The sequence below is a fragment of the Nomascus leucogenys genome, chromosome 2 (genome assembly GCF_006542625.1).
Source record: "Nomascus leucogenys isolate Asia chromosome 2, Asia_NLE_v1, whole genome shotgun sequence".
In the NCBI taxonomy this organism is placed as follows: domain Eukaryota; kingdom Metazoa; phylum Chordata; class Mammalia; order Primates; family Hylobatidae; genus Nomascus; species Nomascus leucogenys.
The window spans coordinates 135841652-135860332 of NC_044382.1; the positions used below are offsets into that span (position 1 = coordinate 135841652).

The 18681-nt window shown below is 38.3% G+C and overlaps 1 protein-coding gene and 1 long non-coding RNA gene across 2 annotated transcripts in view; one reads left to right on the forward strand and one right to left on the reverse strand.

Moving 5' to 3' along the window:
• The window catches only part of CCDC192 (coiled-coil domain containing 192), a 234085-nt gene extending 231921 nt beyond the window's left edge, over positions 1-2164 (forward strand). Inside the window, exon 7 of the mRNA XM_030818403.1 lies at positions 1827-2164. Coding sequence (XP_030674263.1) covers positions 1827-2113 — 287 coding nt within the window. The 3' untranslated portion in view covers positions 2114-2164. The remainder of the gene's footprint in view (positions 1-1826) is intronic.
• On the reverse strand, positions 1391-17504 carry LOC115836623. Its single transcript, XR_004031625.1, has 2 exons — positions 17385-17504; positions 1391-1865 (listed from the first exon to the last, which is right to left on the reverse strand). It is a non-coding gene; the product is annotated as an uncharacterized LOC115836623 (long non-coding RNA).
• Positions 17505-18681: the final 1177 nt, after the last annotated feature.

Here is an 18681-nt window from a genome sequence, read left to right on the forward strand (position 1 = left end):
ACCTCAAGTGATCCACCTGCTTCAGCCTCCCAAAGTGCTGGGATTACAGGTGTGAGCCACCATGCCCCACCTTCAAACCAACATGTTAAATATTATTGTTATAACATTAAATATTCTAACAGAAATTCAGAACAAAAATTTCCCCATGGATTCTTAAATGTTAGTAAAGTACTAATAATTTCTAAGAGCAGAGAATAGTGTGATGTCTCCTCTTATCACTTTTGTGAAGCCAAAAACACCCTGCCCACTGTGCAATGTGCTGCCAAAGATTTTACCCCTGGATCCCTTGGGAACGTGATGGCTGCCAATTAATTTTATTTGTTGAGAAATGGGTTATTTTTATGGTTTTTTTTGCCTGCATGCACTACTACAGCAAAGCTGGTCCATTTTCAGCAGGTGTGTAGGTACCTAATAGCAGCAGGCTTTTGTATATGAGACTGACAGTAATGTTTCTCTCAGGTGAAGCTGTGCAATTTGTTTTCACTGGGAATCTCATAAATGCTGGACCTCAATTGTAGCAATCTACCGTGGAGACCACGCGTCAGGTTCTTTCATACATGCCATTAGCTCCATTAGTGCTGAAATGATACCCAAGCCCTTGATATCTCTTCCTACTTACACCGAAGTCTGCCTTTTATATAGCTCAGAGACATTTAATGCTGGAAATTTTGAGAGTGGTGGGGTACTGCTAAAGGCTAGTAAGATGGACTTGAGTTTAAGGAGCTGCATTTTTTGATGGGCTAGAGAGGTGTGTTTTCAAGGACTACTTATGGCCACCCATCTTTTAAATCTTTGTGGAACCTCTCTCTGTCCTTTCTTATTCAGGCCTTTATCCTCATCTGAGGGGTTAACTGATAGAAATTGATAAAGGATAAGCTTTCATGTCCAAGAGGTATCTGTGATTTTATTAAGAAGTGCCAAGAAGACTTCAGGCCTAAAAGAAATGAATCTGTATGGGAAATACCATGCTAATAGAGTTTTCCTGGATCACCTCAAATTGCACCCTTGCCGACTCTAAAGCTGACTTGGGTTAAGAAATAGTCTTTCCCCATTATCACTTTCCCCAGAAATGGCAATGGCAACCTTTCCGTTATTTATTTATTTATTTATTTATAGACAGAGTGTTGCTCTGTTGCCCAGGCTGGAGTGCAGTAGCATGATCTTGGCTCACTGCAACCTCTGCCTCCTGGGTTCATGCCATTCTCCTGCCTCAGCCTCCCCTGTAGCTGGGACTATAGGCGCCTGCCACCACACCCGGCTAATTTTTTGTATTTTTAGCAGGGACGGGGTTTCACTGTGTTAGCCAGGATGGTCTTGATCTCCTGACCTCATGATCCATCTGCCTTGGCCTTCCAAAGTGCTGGGATTACAGGTGTGAGCCACCGCATCTGGCCCTCATTTTTTATTTTCAATTGAATTAAAATTCAAATCAAAGCATAATTCTACTTGATCATAGCTCTTGTGAAAGATTCTTGGGAAAACAATAACATGAACGTTGGGATGGCGTTTGTTTGTAGATTGGATTTTCATGAATTATTCCCATGGTTAACTGAAAGTTAAGTGCATATAAACAAGAGTTGGCAAGGGCTGATTCTGTACACTCTCAAGAGGCTCCCAAGTTTTGTTTTGTTTCTTTTTTCATGAGCACCCAGAATCTCTCCTCTCACTGGATCCAGATTTTATTCTCAGGGTATCTAACCAGACGATGCAACATCTGTGCTCTCTTTTAAGAACGTGAGAAATGAAGCTTTTTCATTTTTCCCCTCTTCGACTTCTGGGAAATCTAATCAAAACTGCTCAGACTTTCCTTTGCTTGTTTGCTTTAGAAGACAGCTCGCTGGAAGGGTTCTGTGGAGGTCTCCCACCTGTGGAAGAAGATGATAGAAAAATTAGCCTGATAATGGCACTGTCGACCCAGGTTTCCCTTCAGACTGAGAGAATTACTCAGCTGAAAGAAATTTTGGAGGAAAAGGAAAGGAAGATTCAGCAGCTGGAAGCTGAGCGGGGTCCCCATCCTCCCCAAGAGGTCAAGGACCCTCCAGGATGTTTACCAGAAGCCCCAGTTTTCTCTACTCATGACGTCCCTCCTGTGGTCTCTGATGAGAATTTGTAAAGATTCCCAATAAGAAAACAATAAAAGTTTATTAAGTGTCATCCAGGTAAAGTCCGATCCCAAATAGTCTCCTAGGTGACAAACTCAAGTTCAAGTTCATGCATTTGAATGTATACTATAATGTTCGTATTGGAAGGAAACAAAATAAAGGAAATGTTCAAGAGCAAACACTGAATGTTTCCCCTTTGGACAGCAATAGTCACGTAAACCATGCAGCTGTAGAATACTATGTTTTTAGACATTCCTTGTAGCAGTGGGGGAGGGAAGAAAACAAAACTAGACAGATGGTGAAGGAACTTAGCATTATCCTCTTATCAGAGATTTGTCACACTGCAAGGGAGGGGTGGCACCGACCCCATTTAGTATGCAGCTCTATTGTGAACAGAAAGCTGTCGCAGAGGGCCAGCTTCAAACTGGTGAATGCACGGGTACTAAAGAGCAGGAGCTAAAGAGCAGGAGCCGTCAGCAGAGTAAATAGCCATGAGGTCTGTCCTTTCATGTCCTCAGGAGTTTATTTCCTTATGGCATGCATTTTATTAACATTAGCAAGGAAAGAAAGGAAATAAAACTAAAGCAATAAAAAAAATTAAAAATGGGTGAATCAAAGCTGCGTTCCTTTGGGAAAAGTGTCCTGGTATAGCATCTCCCTGGGAAAACACACAACACTGATTTTTCCCTTAGGAACAAGACTAAAACCAAAGCAAAATACAATCTTCTATTATGATTGTACCAATGAGCTATGAACAGTGCAAAACCCTGGCAGGAATAATGGAGAATGGGCAATGGAAAGCTGCCCTGTAATTAATGGAATAAAAGAAATCGGATCATATTCCTCTTCCGCTCAACCCCCTCAAATAAACTATTTTCCACTCAAAGGGAGCAGCTAGGCACTAACTGTGAGGAAGACTTCGGTCCTTAGTTCGTACTGTTCTGGTACAGCATGACTCAGGCAAACAGCTCTAGCTCTCTCATGAGTATGACTGTAATGCTAGTTCTCAATTTAATTCAACCAGTTCAGCAAATCCTCATCAAATAGTCTTCTATCTGGAAGGCACAATTATAGATGTTAGAAATCACAGCAAACATGAGAATCACCATTTTCACCATCCAGAAGTTCATAGACACACAAGGATCTCCTTAAAGTAAGGCTGATTGTATTGAGAGATGGGAAGGGAAGTGGGTGAAAGTGGGGTAAACCTGATCAGCATTGCTTCAGCAGAGGTTCTCAGATATACTGAGCATGAGTAATCAGCAAGAATGTATATTCCTGGTCTCTAGTTTAGGGCCCAGGAATATGCATTTTAATAAACACATGTGGTATTCCTGATGAATTTATTCCAGAAACTACATTTAGGCCACATTGGCTTAGGGATGGCTTCAAGCAGACCTATTATACTTTTGCTCCCAGACTAATAGACAATCCCCAGAAGGAGATTTCTCCTTGAAATCTGGGGTGAGTCTTCTACACTATTTACCTATTGCATAATCTGATTATGGATCCCGACTATCTACAAAACACAGTTTCCAAATGTGATTTTTCAAAAATAAAAAAGGAATTGAGTTCTTGACTTACATAAGATGACTTGTTGATACTGACTCCAGAGGTTCACTACCCCACCACCAAAAAAACCCCAAAAACATGGGTCTTATCAGTAGCCTGTGTTTTGAACCAGAGCAAGAAATTTCCCATATTTGTATTTAACCTCAGTTTTGCCTACAATGGCTACAAGTATGTACAGGTGCAGTTCTATATCAGAAATGAAACCAACTCACTGATCATGAATATACACTACCCTAGAAAGTAGTTAAAAGTACCTCTTTATCTTTTCCATAGGGTGCACTTCAGTCCCTACGGAATCCACTTCAGAAATCCCTTCTTGCTGGTCCCTCCTTTTTCTCACCTCCCCAAAATCCATGATTTCCCTGATCCTTTCTATTTCTCTGGCCTAGGTGTCCCTGTTGCAGTCATGAAGGGCCCATTGCCCCTGACCCTATAGTGAGACTGAGGGTTAGCATGTTCTTACTGTGTATTTGTAGGAGAAAGCTTTAAATCCTTCCCTTTGTTAAGAGTAGACAATCTGTAAGACAAACTGTCATCTCCACAATTTTGCTGTGTTATTATGCTAACCAAGTTTCTATCTCTTTATTTTACCAAAGATTGTCTTAATCTCATGGGAGATTGGGAATGAGATATCCCAGTCTGACTATAGGAAAGCAGAGAGAGAGAGAGAGAGAGAGAAATTTTCATCACATTCCAGATAGCAGTGTGTCAACTTCTAGATCAGTTTCCCCTGGCTAATGCCCTGAGTAGCCCCTCAGTATGAAAGCAGCCTTACAGTGGAGATGAAGTAACAGGCAGAGCAGGAGCTGCTATTAATAATTAATTGAGCCTATCACCTCTAAATATCTGAGGACCAGCCACTGAAGAAGAAAGCATCAAGGGTCATATTACCCTGCAAAACCATCTTTACAAGAAGCTGATCTTGACTCACGTCTAGGTTACTGCCAAATTAGAAGTGGGGAGGAAATTTGGCCCAAAGGTATGAATAGAGTAATCTCTGTTAGGGACATCTTAGTAACAAGAAATTTTTAAGTATCCAGGGTTGGAGGAGAGGGGATGGGAGGAGTGTTACTGGCCTCTGAGAAATTTATTCTTTTCCTTTATTTGTTTATTAATTCAATATCATTTAGAGACAGGGTCTCTCTCTGTGGCCCAGACTAGAGTGCAGTGGTGCAACCATAGCTCACTGTAGCCTCAATCTCCTGGGTACAGGCAATCTTCCTGTCTCAGCCTCCGGAGTAGCTGGGGCCACAGGCATGAGCCACCACACTCAGCTAATTGTTTTAGTTTATTATAAAGACTGGGTTTTGGAATGTTACCCAGGCTGGTCTCGAACTCCTGGCCTCAAGCAATCCTCCTGCCTTGGCCTTCCTAAGCTCTAGGATTACAGGCATGAGCCACTGTGCCCAACCTGAGAAATTCAAAAGTGGAAAAATTCACATTCCCAGCCGAATCTCTTTGTGATTGTATGCCCCAAAGTTCAATTCTATGTCCTGCCAAACCTCTAGAGAATTGAGTAGTAAACTTCAAATTGTGCTAAATACCTGGTTCAGATGAACTGAAAATCAGATTATAGACTACACTGTAAACACAAATCTCATTTTCTTAGAGCAAATCGGGTTGCTGAGGCAGTTCACACGGACCATTAAAATATTGCGTATAAATATAACAAAGCAATTAATATGCTAATGATACTATTTTTTAATGAAAATTCAGCAAATCATTAGATAATATATCCGATTCAAAAATAACTGAAAATCCAGGAAATAAGGTACTTAACAAGAGTAACACAAGCCATTCTCTAATAGTATAAAAACATTTACAGAACTATATACATAGTTTTAATTCTCCTTTTGTACCTGGCATGAACTTATCTCAGATAGAAAGTTAAATATGTAACATTTCTAACCAATTTAGGTAAATGTTGGATTTAACAATTTAGTTTCATTATTATATTAGTGGACTTCCAAATACTTTCATGGAAGCTGAAATCATAGCAATAAACTTGTTAAAAATTAGCAGAAAAGCAAGCCATTGGAGTAACTGGCCCAGGGGTTACTCTAGTATTCAGTTCAGCAAAAGCAGATAAATTATAGTACTTTCTAAGTGCATTTCTGGAAAAGAATGAATCTAATCTAATTCTGATTATCTCCTATACTCTCTCTGCTTATTTCAAAATCCAATCATTTTCTTCTATATTACACTGAAATAAATAATTTTTGGTTTAATGCAATAAAAAGGGAATTGTTGATAAATGTTATAGGCTTAAGTAAAAATAATGTTTATCTGGCAGTTATCAAGTATAGGAACTGCAAAGACAAAACTATTCCAAAAGGTTTTTTTAAACATTTTAAAAAGACTTAGGAAGCCAAATGAGATTCAAAGCTTGATTCTTATAATTTGAAATTAGACAACAAAAAATAACAGACAAATTATAAAGAAACAATTATTATTTCTCCATGGTTTTACAACAAAATTTTTTATTAAGATTTCCCACACACAAGAGAACTTTCCTGCTAAAAGAGGAGAATCGAGTTCAAGTAGGAAATAACCTTTTTAAAATAGAAGAACAAGTACACTGGGACAAAGTTCACAGCAAAAGACAGGCCTCGCCATGAAATTTCCCACACCTAATGAAATTAGGACTTTTATGGTAAAACAAAAAAAAAAAAACAAAAAACAGTTCTTATTTTCAGTTTCCCAAAGAAATCATTTTCAAAGCCAGACACTCTCCCTCTCCCGACCCTCCACCCTCAAGTAAGCCTTGGTGTCTGTTGTTCCCTTGTTTGTGTTCACATGGACTCAAGGTTTAGCTCCCACTTACAAGTGAGTTTAGCTCACTTATAAGTGAGAACAAGTATTTGGTTTTCTTTTCCCTGACATTAATCTGCTTACGATTATGGCCTCCAGCTTCATCTATGTTGCTGCAAAGGAAATGAGCTCATTCCTTCTATGGCTATAGTATTTCATGGTATATATGTACTATATTTTCTTTATCCAGTCTACCGTTGATGGGCATTTAGGTTGATTCCATGAGTTTGCTACTGTGAATAGTGCTGCAATGAACATATGTGTGCATGCGTCTTGTGGCAGAACGATTTATGTTCCCTTGGGTATATGCTCAATAATGGGATTGCTAGATCAAATGGTACTCTGTTTTAAGTTCTTTGAGAAATCGCCACACTGCTTTCCACAATGGCTAAACTAATTTACATGACCACCAGCAGCACATAAGCATTCCCTTTTCTCTGCAACCTTACCAGCATGTCTTATTTTTTTTGACTTTTTTCTTGTTTTCTTTTTTTAGAGACGGAGTCTTGCTCTATCACCTAGGCTGGAGTGCAGTGGCGCCATCTTGGCAAGCTCCACCTCCTGGGTTCATGTCATTCTCCTGCCTCAGCCTCCCAAGTAGCTGGGACTACAGGCGCTTGCCACCAGGCCCAGCTAATTTTTTGTATTTTTTAGTAGAGACAGGGTTTCACCATGTTAGCCAGAATGGTCTCCATCTCCTGACCTCGTGATCCACCCACCTCAGCCTCCCAAAGTGCTGGGATTACAGGCGTGAGCCACCATGCCTGGCTTTGTTTGACTTTTAATAATAGCCATTCTGACTGACGTGAGATTGTATATTATTGTGATTTGGATTTGCATTTCTCTAATGATTAGAGATGTTGAGCATTTTTTCATGTTTGTTGGCCACATGTATATCTTCTTTTGAAAAGTGTCTGTTCATCCCCTTTGCCCACTTTTTAATGGAGTTGTTTGTTGTTTCCTTGGTAATTTGTTTAAGTTCCTTATAAATTCTGGATATTAGACCTTTGTAGGATGCATATTTGGCAATTTTTTTCTCCCCTTCTGTAGGTTGTCTGTTTATTCTGCTGATAGTTTCTTTTGCTGTGCAGAAGCTCTTTAGTTTAATTTGGTCCCATTTGTCAATTTTTGTTTTTGTTGGAATTGCTTTTGGTGTCTTTGTCACAAAATCTTTGCCCTGACCTGTATCCAGAATGGTGTTTTCTAGGGTATCTTCCAGGGTTTTTATAGTTTTAGGTCTTAACATTTAAGTCTTTAATCCATCTTGAGTTGATTTTTGTATATGGTGTAAGGACAGGGTCCGGTTTCAATCTTCTGCATATGGCTACCTAGTTATCCCACCCAGACATTTTTTGAATATAGCTAGTGTCCCACCATTTTTTGAGTACAGCTTACTTTTCCCATGCTTGTTTTGAAAACTTTGTCAAAGGGCAGATGGTTGTAGGTTTGTGGCAGTATTTCCGGGCTCTCTCTTCTGTTCCATTGGTCTATGTGTCTGTTTTTGTACCAGTACCATGCTATTTTCATTACTGTAGCCTTGTAGTATAGTTTGAAGTCAGGTAATGTGATGTCTCCAGGTTTGTTCTTTTTGCTTAGAATTGCCTTAGCTATTTGAGCTTTGTTTTGGTTCCGTATGAATTTTAAAATAGTTTTTATTTCTAATTTCATGAAGAATATCATTGGTAGTTTAATAGGAATAGCAATGATTCTCTAAATAGCTTTGGGCAGTATGGTTATTTTAGCTATATTGATTCTTCGTATTCATCAGCATGGCATGTTTTTCCATTTGTTTGTGTCATGTCTGATTTCTTTGAACAGTGTTTTATAATTCTCATTGTAGAGATCTTTCATCCCTCTGTATCTAGCTGTATTCCTAGGTATTTTATTCCTTTTTTGGCTATTGTGAATGGGATTGTGTTCTTCATTTGGCTCTCAGTTTGGATGTTGTTGGTGTATACGCACAAATGATTTTTGTACATTGATTTTGTATCCTGAAACTTTGCTGAAGATGTTTAGCAGATCTAGGAGCTTTTGCAGAGACTATGGGGTTTTCTAGGTATAGAATCGTATCTTCTGCAAACAGAGATAGTTCGACTTCTTCTCTTCCTATTTGGATGCCTTTTCTTTCTTTCCCTGGACTGAGTGCTCTGGCTAGGACTTCCAGTACTATGTTGAATAGGAGTGGTGACAGAGTACATCCTTGTGTTGTTCCAGTTTTCTAGGGGAATGCTTCCTGCTTTTGCATATTTAGCATGGTGTTGTACATTTTCGGTAACATGAGTTTGTGGCAGGATGACATTTAATTATCTGACCATTTCCATCTCTATGGTTTACTATTGTTTTTTGTTTAACAAAGAATGACCCTTAGTGCACAATTCCAATAGTACCCAATCTTTCTGTTCTTGGACGGGAAAATCACATGGCATGTGGTCTAATAACTCTTTAATCCATTTTCCTAAATGTCACAAATAAGCTTCACCAACAGTTCATTATCTGATATCACCCTTTTCATATGGCATGATGATATCACAGGCAATGGATGATAGCAGAATGGAAGAGAAAGAACTAGCCCTAAACTAGCCCTTTGTCATATGAGGTCCAAGCAATGATAACAGTGAGTTATCATTAAAAGAAAAATGCTGATAATATAATCTTTGGCCTTGCAATAAAAAAGTGTGCCTTATTGCCTAGCTCCTACTGAAATACAGTTGGTGTGGTGATAGTGAAAGGAACAACAAATACCCATTGTGGATGCCCACTATCTTGTTCCAGACCTGCATTTACTAACCATCAGCTATATATATAGGAATGTAACTAATGTTTACACAGCAATTTACAGTTATTTAAAACATTTCAAATAGATTATTTTATCTGATCATCATGAGATGGTTTTAGCTAGATAACTAGTCCTAAACTTATAAAAAGAAAATGCCAGAACCAGGATCTGTAGCCCCCAGGCCAGTATACATTTCATCACTCACCACTCCTGTGCAGTTAGATAACAAAGATATTTATTGCTTATACCCCCTTTCTCAAGTCGGCCTCCATCCCATTTATAAGAAAAACAGTTTTCCGTGGGTATCTTCTTTTTCATGCTTGCTCCTCCATAGGGGTCCAAAAAGTGGTCCAGATTCAACTGACTGACTGTTTGGTTCGGCACAGAACACTGTTTTGTTTTTTGTTTGCTCATTTTGTTTTATTTTGATTTGTTTTAAAGTAAATTCTTTTAAGAAGGGTAGGGGCTGCACTTTACAGTTTGCTCCAGGTTCCACCATTTCCTATTGTTTTATGCAGGCTGCTTAAGGCATTTGTCTTGCCTGCCTGGTCCTATAGGTGTGTAAACCCTGCCTGAAATACTCTCAATTGTGTATACCAGGTCTGATTTGGTGTGCTATGGTTGTGAACTTTTGATTTATAGTCCAAAATAAACATTCAAAATGAGTGCAGTACATCCTACATTTAACATTAATACCTATTTCCAAATGTATAATAAAGAAGGAAAAGAAAACCTAAAGAAAGTTACTAAGAGCCCACTGCCTCATTCTCATGACTTGAAGACAGCTTATAAATCTTTCTTTTTCAATCTGTTTCGTACGCAGTGGGGAATTCTGATAGCAAAATGTCATTTTATCCACATCACAAGCATAGGTAAATAGGTAAGTGATTACTACCAGAACCAGCATTTTCTGAAGGCAGGATACCCACATATAGACATTCTACCCACATATAGACATTCTACTCACTTGATCTTCAAACTTCCCTTTAAGGTCAGCAGCCTGATCTCACGAACTTCAACTATCTGTCCTAGAACCTGGGTTATTCAAATCTAAATGACACTCTCTGTGGGATACCAGAAGTCCTATAAAAATCTATATTTAGGAGGAAATGTTCTCAATACACACTACTTTACAGACTGCTTAGTATCTCAATCTGTGCATCTGCACTCAGATATACAGTGACTTCCATCTCAAGAAGTAGGTATTTGCATTCTCATAATTAAATGACCATTTTTGTGACTTTCTAATATAAAGGAAGGCATCTCCAAAGATGAATTAAAGCCATAACTCTAGAAATCCAGCTGCTGATAACTCATATCAAAGTTTTGTATGTCTTTTTTGTTTGTCTGTTTGTTTTGAGACAGGATCTCACTCTGTCACCCAGGCTGGAGGGCAGTGGTACAAGCATAGCTCACTGCAACCTTGAACCTCTGGCCTCAAGCAATCCTCCCACTTCAGCCTCCCTGGTAGCTAGGACCACAGGCACATGCCATCACTCCTGGCTAATTTTTTAATTTTTTGCAGAGATGGGGTTTCAATTTATTGCCTAGCCTGGTCTTGAACTCCTGGCCTAAAACAATCCTTTTGCCTTGGCCTCCCCAAAGCACTGGGATTACAGCTATGAGCCACCAAGCCTGGATTCATATGAGAGTGTTTAAGCTAAAACAAAGTCTCTTTCTCTGCCATACCATCCTCTACTATTCAAAGACTTACAGAGCAGTACTGAAGTATAAATCTTCTCACCACACTGTCATTTTTGTTAAAGCTTTCTATTTTTTTAAAATAGATTAACAGCCAGAGTATATATTCACTCGTTCACTCAAGAAAGTTACTGAATACTTATTCTGAGCTTGTACATATCATATGCTCTAGCAATCGTGTCAGATGTCTAGATTTAGCCCAAATTTATGCATAGAATAATATAGTTTCTTATTATTGCCTCAGAGAAGTTTACTATACCTTTTAAACTTATTAAATAGTAGGTTCAAGAAATGGCTGGTAAAAAGAAATCAGGAGAAGGAGAGGTTTTCTATGCCATAGTTTCTCTTACAAATATATTTGAAATTGATTAGAAGGAATTTTTTTTAAAATTCTCCATGCTCTGGACCTTCTGGAGAGGATGAATGCTACTTTGTAGGGGCAGATAGTCTTCAGAGAGCCAGGTCATTTAGCATCTGCAGTAGATTGCAGATTCAGGCACTCAGATGAAGGTCTAGGGCTTCAGTCTGCAGATTCATATTTCTGAAGGAAGGTCTAGGGATACAGAAGAGCCGTGGCTTCCTTTCTTCTCTACCTGACCTCCAGCGTAGCAAAGATGCCAAGAATTTAAATTAATCCGATTATCCTCTGGGAGTTACCCAATCATACTATTTTGCCATAGAAACTTAGACCTATTCCATGAGGTTGTTCTCTAGATTGCTGGTTGCTACATACTTTAATAAACTGAGATTTTGAAGACAGAATATTTTTTTTTCCTTCTTGGTGTTTGCTCCGCAGTTGTGAAATATAGCAGTTATCTCGTAAAGATGTCAGAGTGCCTGTGAGTCAGGAGCTCGGGCTGTGGAAGGGCAAACTATAATGGAGGGAGTTGTTTCAAGCATCAGAGCATAGTGACGCTTGCCTGAGACCCCATCCAATATTGAAATTCAATAGGCCCCTAGAGTGATGTATAATTTGAGAGAGCTTATTCCCATCTGCTACTTTTTCAGCAAGAACTAGAGAACTCAATCTTTACTGAGAAAAAGGAATTAAATTTTTAAAAGAGAGCCGGTGTCTATAAGTAAATTTCCTTTTTAGTAATTAAAATTGGAAAATAAAATAGTTGCATTACAAACCAAATGCATGGAAAATATCTTCCAGGGAATCAACCCCAAGAAACATCTGTTCTCATCAGTACTAGTAATAACCCTTAATAGGTTGGGATATTTGTGATTTTTCCCCATAGGGAAATGTGTGGTAAATCTGTAAGTCATAAGTCCCAACAAACAAACAAACAAACAAACAAACATTCTACTGATTTAGTGAGCTCTCTACAGAGTAAATCCTTGGATGAAATGAGATATGTCATGTTACTAAGTGGAAAATCGAGATACAAGTTATTTTTTTCTTTGTACTACAATAGTTGTCCTTTATGTTTGATTTGACTGAGTTTTTCCAGATGTCTTAAGTAGGCGCGATTAACTGTAATAGCTAAAGACTAAACAGGAAACTACTGATCTGAACTTCTTCAGCACTTCACCCAGATAAATGAAAAGAGAGAGTTAAAATTTTTGTATTATTTCCAGCCAGCACTGAGACAGTGAAGTTTTGTTGAGTCTGGTGAAAATTACCCCAGAATGAGGTTGACTAGAACTTCCCTTAAAGTGAGATAACTTGGGAAAGCACACCCATGCTGTGTCTTACACCAATCAGATGCTCATAGATGCTTCTTCCTTCTCTTCTGGTGACCAAAGTTACGGTGGAGTATAGTGGCTTCACAAAATGAACAACTTAATTGTCCTCCCTGTCAGAGAGCATTTTATAAGAGTCTTCATTCTGTTCCATTTCTTTGAAAGAGTTCTACAGAACCACAATGGGTTAGATAATGAAATGGCACTGATACACCTTTCAGCCTGAAAATAACCCAGACAGGATTAAGAGAACTAACACTAAAAATTCATTGAGGGCCAGGCACAGTGGCTCACACCTGTAATCTCAGCACTGTGGGAGGCCGAGGTGGGCAGATCACTTGAGCCCAGGAGTTTGAGACCAACCTGGGCAACATGGTAAAACCCCATCTCAACAAAAAATACAAAAATTAGCCAGATGTGTACCTGTTGTCCCAGCTACTTGGGAGACTGAGGTGGGGGATCACTTAGGCCCAGGAGGTGAAGGTTGTAATGAGAAAAAAAAATATTTGAAATCTTGCAATACTTTTTCATCTCCAGTGGTAGATTTTTTTTTTTCTTTGAGAATGGGTATCACTCTGTCATCTGGGCTGGAGTGCAGTGACTCAATCACGGCTCACTGCAGCCTCCATCTCCTGGGCTCAAGGCATCCTCCCACCTCAGTCTCCCAAGTAGCTGGGACTACGGGTGTGTACCAGTGCTCCTGGCATTTTGTTTTGTTTTGTTTTAATTTATTGTAGAGACAGGGTCTCAGTATGTTGCCTAGGCTGGTCTCAAACTCCCAGGGTCAAGCTATCCACCTGTCTTGGCCTCCAAAAATGCTGGCATTGCAGGTATGAGCCACCATGCTTGGCCAACAGTAGATTTTAATAAGTTGTGAGTATAGAATGTAATACCTAAAATAATCACTTAACAAAAGCTATACAAAGAAATACACTTTAAAAATGGTATAGTGAATCAAAATTGAATTAAAAAAAATTCAAATAACACAAAAGACAGAAAAAATTAAACAGAGAAAAAGAGCAAATAGAAAATAAGAAACAAAATGCAGACTTAAACCCTGTAATAGCAGTGGTTACATGTAAATGTAAATGGCCTAAATACACAGATTAAAACATAGATAATGGTAGACTAGACAAAACTATATATCAAACTATATAATGTTCAATATATAGTTTTAAGAAACTCATTTCAAAAATAACAACATAGACTGATTAAAATTTTTTAAACAAAAAGAGATGCATTATGCAAACAGTGATCGAAGGAAAGCAAGGGTGGCTCTATTAAGAGATAAAATAGGCTTCAGAGGAATCAAAATCACTAGCATGAGAAAGGAACATTATACTATGATTTTAAAAAAGTCAGTCGACCAAGAAGACATAGCAATGCTGAATGTATATACACCAAACAGACCTGCAAAACATGTGAAACGAAATCTGATTGAACTAAAAGGAAAAATAAATCCAAAATTATAGCTGAAGATTTCAACACCCCTAATAGACAGAAAATCAGCAAGGATATAGAACTTAATGGTACTATTAATCACTAGAATCTAATCAACGTTTATAGAACACTCCACTCAACAAAAGAAGAATACACATTCTTCTTTTTTTCTTTCTTTTTTTTTTTTTTTTTGACAAGGGGCCTCCCTCTGTCACCCAAGTTGGAGTGCAGTGGCACGATCTCAGTTCACTGCAACGTCCGCCTCCCGGGTTCAAGCGATTCTCCTGCCTCAGCCTCCTGAGTAGCTACGAATAGAGGCGCACGCCACCACACCCAGCTGGGTTTGTAGTTTTAGTAGAGGCAGGTTTCACCATGTTGGCGAGGATGGTCTTGATCTTTTGACCTCATGATCCACCTATCTCGGCCTCCTAAAGTGCTGGGATTACAGGCGTGAGCCACTGCATCCGGCCATAATACACATTCTTCTTATGTGCTCATGGAACATATACCAAGATAAACCATATTTTGGGCCATAAAACAATGGCAAAAAATTTAAAAGAACTGAAATCATATAGATAGTGTTCTCTGACCACTATGGGATTAAACTAGAAATCAATTAAAGAACAATAATAGGAAAATCTCCAACTTGGAAGCCAAACACTATACGTAAGCCATGGGATAAAGAAGTCCCAAGAAAAATTTTAAAAGTACATTGAACTAAATGAAAATGAAAATACTACTATTAAAATTTGTGGGACATTTCTATAGCAGTGCTGAATAGAATTTTATAGCCCCAAATGTAAATATTATAAATGAGGAAAAGTCTCAAATCAATAGTTAAGGTTTCTTCTAAAGAAACTAGAAAAAAAAGAGGAGCAAAATCAACCCAAAGCAAGCAGATGGTATGAAATAATAAAAAGAAGTCAATTAAATAGAAAACAATAAAACAATAAAGAAAATCAATGAAAAAAAGACCTAGGATTTTTTTAAAAAATCAATATAATTGACAACGTCCACAAGACTGACAACAAAGAAGACACAGTATGCAATATCAGTAACAGGGGATATCAGTATGAACATCAAAGGATAATATGAGAATACTAGAAACAAGTCTATAAGCCTAAATTTGACAATTTAGATGAAATGGACCAATTCCTCAAAAATTATGAATTACCACAACTCAGCCAATAATGAAACAGACCATCTGAGTAGACCCATAAATATTAAGGAACCTGGTTTAACCATTTGAGATCTCAAGAAAAGAAATCTCCAGGCCCATATAAATATATATATATATGTGTGTATATCTACTATAGAAAGACAGAGGGAATTTATTTTAAGGAATTGACTGATATGGTTGCAGAGGTTGGCAAACCCAAAATCTGTAAAGTAGGCCAGCATATGACAGACCCAGGGAAGAGTTGATGTTGCAGTTTGTGTCCAAAGGTAGCCTGTTGATAGAATTCTCCCTCCTTCATAGTGGGTTGGATGAGGTTCACTCATATTACGGAGGGTAATCTGCTTTACCTGATGTCTGCGGATTTACATGTTACTATGATCTAAAGAGTACATTCATAAAAACAACTAGAATAATGTTTGACCAAATATCTGGTTACCGTAGGCTAGGCTAGTCAAATTGACACATGAAATTAACACATGAAATTAATCACAAGGAGGGGACACTTTTCAATTTATTATATAAAGCTAGTATTGCCTTGATATCAAAACCAGACAAAGAACATTAAGGCCAATACAGCTCAAAATATAGGCTCAAAAAATTCTGTGAAATAAAAACATATGGTATTCAACAATAATGAAGAATAATTATAGACCATGACCAAGTGGAGTTTATTCCAGAGATACAAGACTGGTGCAATATGCTAAATTCAATCAATGTAATCTACAATTTTAACAGGCTAAAAAAATTACATGACCATATCAATTGATAAAAACACTTGAAAAAATTCAGTATCTGTAACTAAGAACTCTCAGACAAATAGAGATAGAAGGAAACTTAATCAACTTATTCTCTTACAAAGAACTTACTCTCTTTCTGGAGAGCATTTATAAAAAAAACTTATAAGTATCATTATACTCAATAATGAAAGACTGATTGCTTTCCTTCTAAGATTGGGAACAAAGCAAGAATTTCCAGTCTCACCATTCTTATTCAGCATAATGCTGGAAATCACAGCCAGTGCAATAAGGCAAGAAAAGAAAAGAAAAGAATACAGGTTGGAAAAGAAGAAATAAAACTGTCCCTCTTTGAAAAGTTGTAGAAAATCCCCAAGTATCAAAAACAAAACAAAACAAACAAAAAAACCAAGCCTTCTAGGACTAATAAATGAGTTCAGCAAGGTCTCAGGATACAAGATAAAAATACAACAATTAATTGTATTTTTATAAAGTAGCAATGAACATGTAATTAAAAACACCAAAATAAAAAATGCATTGTCATTATAATCACTTTTTACAAAAATGTCTTAGGTGTAAATTTAACAAAACACAGAGGACTTGTAGGGTGAAAATTGTAAAATGCTAATTTAAAAAATCAAAGAAGGTCTAAATAAATGGAGATAAATACTGTCTTTATAGATTAGTAGACTCGATATATTGACACTCTCCCCAAATTAATATACAGGTTCAATACAATTCCAGTCAAATCCCAGCAATTTTTTTTACCTATTTAAAAGATTATTCTAAAATCTATATGTGAAGGCAAAGGTACTACAATAGCTAGACACTCTGAAAATATTTGAAGTAATGTGGAGAACTTTCCAAAGTGAATGTAGTTATCAAATCACACATCCAAGAAGCTCAGAGTATTCCAAGCAGAATAATAAATTAAAAAATCAAGAAATAACCCATACATATTTATGCATATTATATTGAAGTGAAAAAAAAGCAGAGACAAAGAGAAAGTCTTGAATAAGGCCACAGGAGGAAAAAATACCTTACCTATAGAGGAACAAGGGAAATCACCAACCTAGGATTTTATATCAGCAAAGTTATTCTTCAAAAGTGAAGAAATAAAGACTTTCTCAGAAAAGCAAAATTATAGAAACAGAGGACAGATTAGGGGTTGCCAGCTGTAAGTGCTGGAGAGGGAAGCAGGTATGTTTATAAAAGGGCAACATGGGCCAGGCGCGGTGGCTCATGCCTGTAATCCCAGCACTTTGAGAGGCTGAGGCGGGTGGATCATGAGGTCAGGAGTTCGAGACCAGCCTGGCCAATATGGTGAAACCCCGTCTGTACTAAAAATACAAAAATTAGCCGGACATGGTGGTGCGTACCTGTGGTCCCAGCTACTCGAGAGGCTGAGGCAGAATCGCTTGAACCTGAGAGGTGAGGTTGCAGTGAGCCAATTTCACACCACTGCACTCCAGCCTGAGCAACAGAGCAAGATTTCATCTGAAAAAAAAAAAAGAAAAGGGCAACATGAAGTTCCTTGTGTTGATGGAAATGTTCTATACCTTGACAATATCCTGGCTGTGGTTTACATTGTTTCGTAAACTGTTACCACTAGGGAATACTGTGTAAATGGTACCCGGATCTTTCTGTATTATTTCTTACTGCAAGTGAATTGACAATTATCTCAAATATAAAATTTAGTAGAAAAAAAAACAGCCTGTTATGAATTGTTTTTATGTATCCTCCTCCTGGGGTTGACACTAATAAGCTGTGAGAGAATGTAAGCAGATGGCACCCCTGCAGCAGTGGGCAGCAGGTGTCCATATCTGTGTCAGGCCCATGCTGACCTCCTGCTCCAGGTGTGACTCATCCTATCTGGTCCTGGGCAGAGACAAAGTGTGGTGCTTATTCCCATGGTGGCTGGAGGAGCTGCAGACCTTGGCCTGGCTCCCATGTAGCATCCTGTCATCCATCTGCTAGCAGGTAGCTTCAACCCCCTGCTAACAATGCAACATCTCATTCCTGCCACAACAAGACCTATGTAGCATAGTGGTTCTCCTAAGCTTGGATCAGTGACCTGCTCTAGGGGCTTGGGGAACTTTTCACATGCCTTTGCCCACAACTTCAAGAGCACATAAAACTGAGGAGACTCTTTCTGGCCCTCTCCTGCCTGGATCCACTGTGTCACCAGTTCTCATCTATACCTGTCAGCTGCCATATCAGGGTGGCATGGGAGAAAGGATCATTTCTCTGAGAATTGCTATTGCCTAGTTCAAACCATGGTTATAAGTTTCACTCTATTTTCCAAAATGCACACACAGAAAGGGTTCCATCATATTCCCATTTCCCAGATTTGACAATAAGAGATACTAGTTCTATAAGGATGCTTCTGATTTTTTTCTGTCTTCCTTCTAAACCAGCAGTTTTGAGCTTAAGAATCAAGACTATGCTACCTTTGTTATTCCAGTTGCATAGCATCTTTCTTTCCCCAGGGCAATGTGCAAGTTATGTCTAACTTCTCTGGGCTGAAGGGAAACAGCCTTAGGTAAATGAGTGAAGAGAAAAAATTTAAAGAGCTTGGCAATGAGAATAAAGTACATAAATGCATACATGGGTGGGGGGAGGTTATGCTTCTACGGTTAAGTATCTCTGTGTTGTACTGTACATATTAGCAATGCT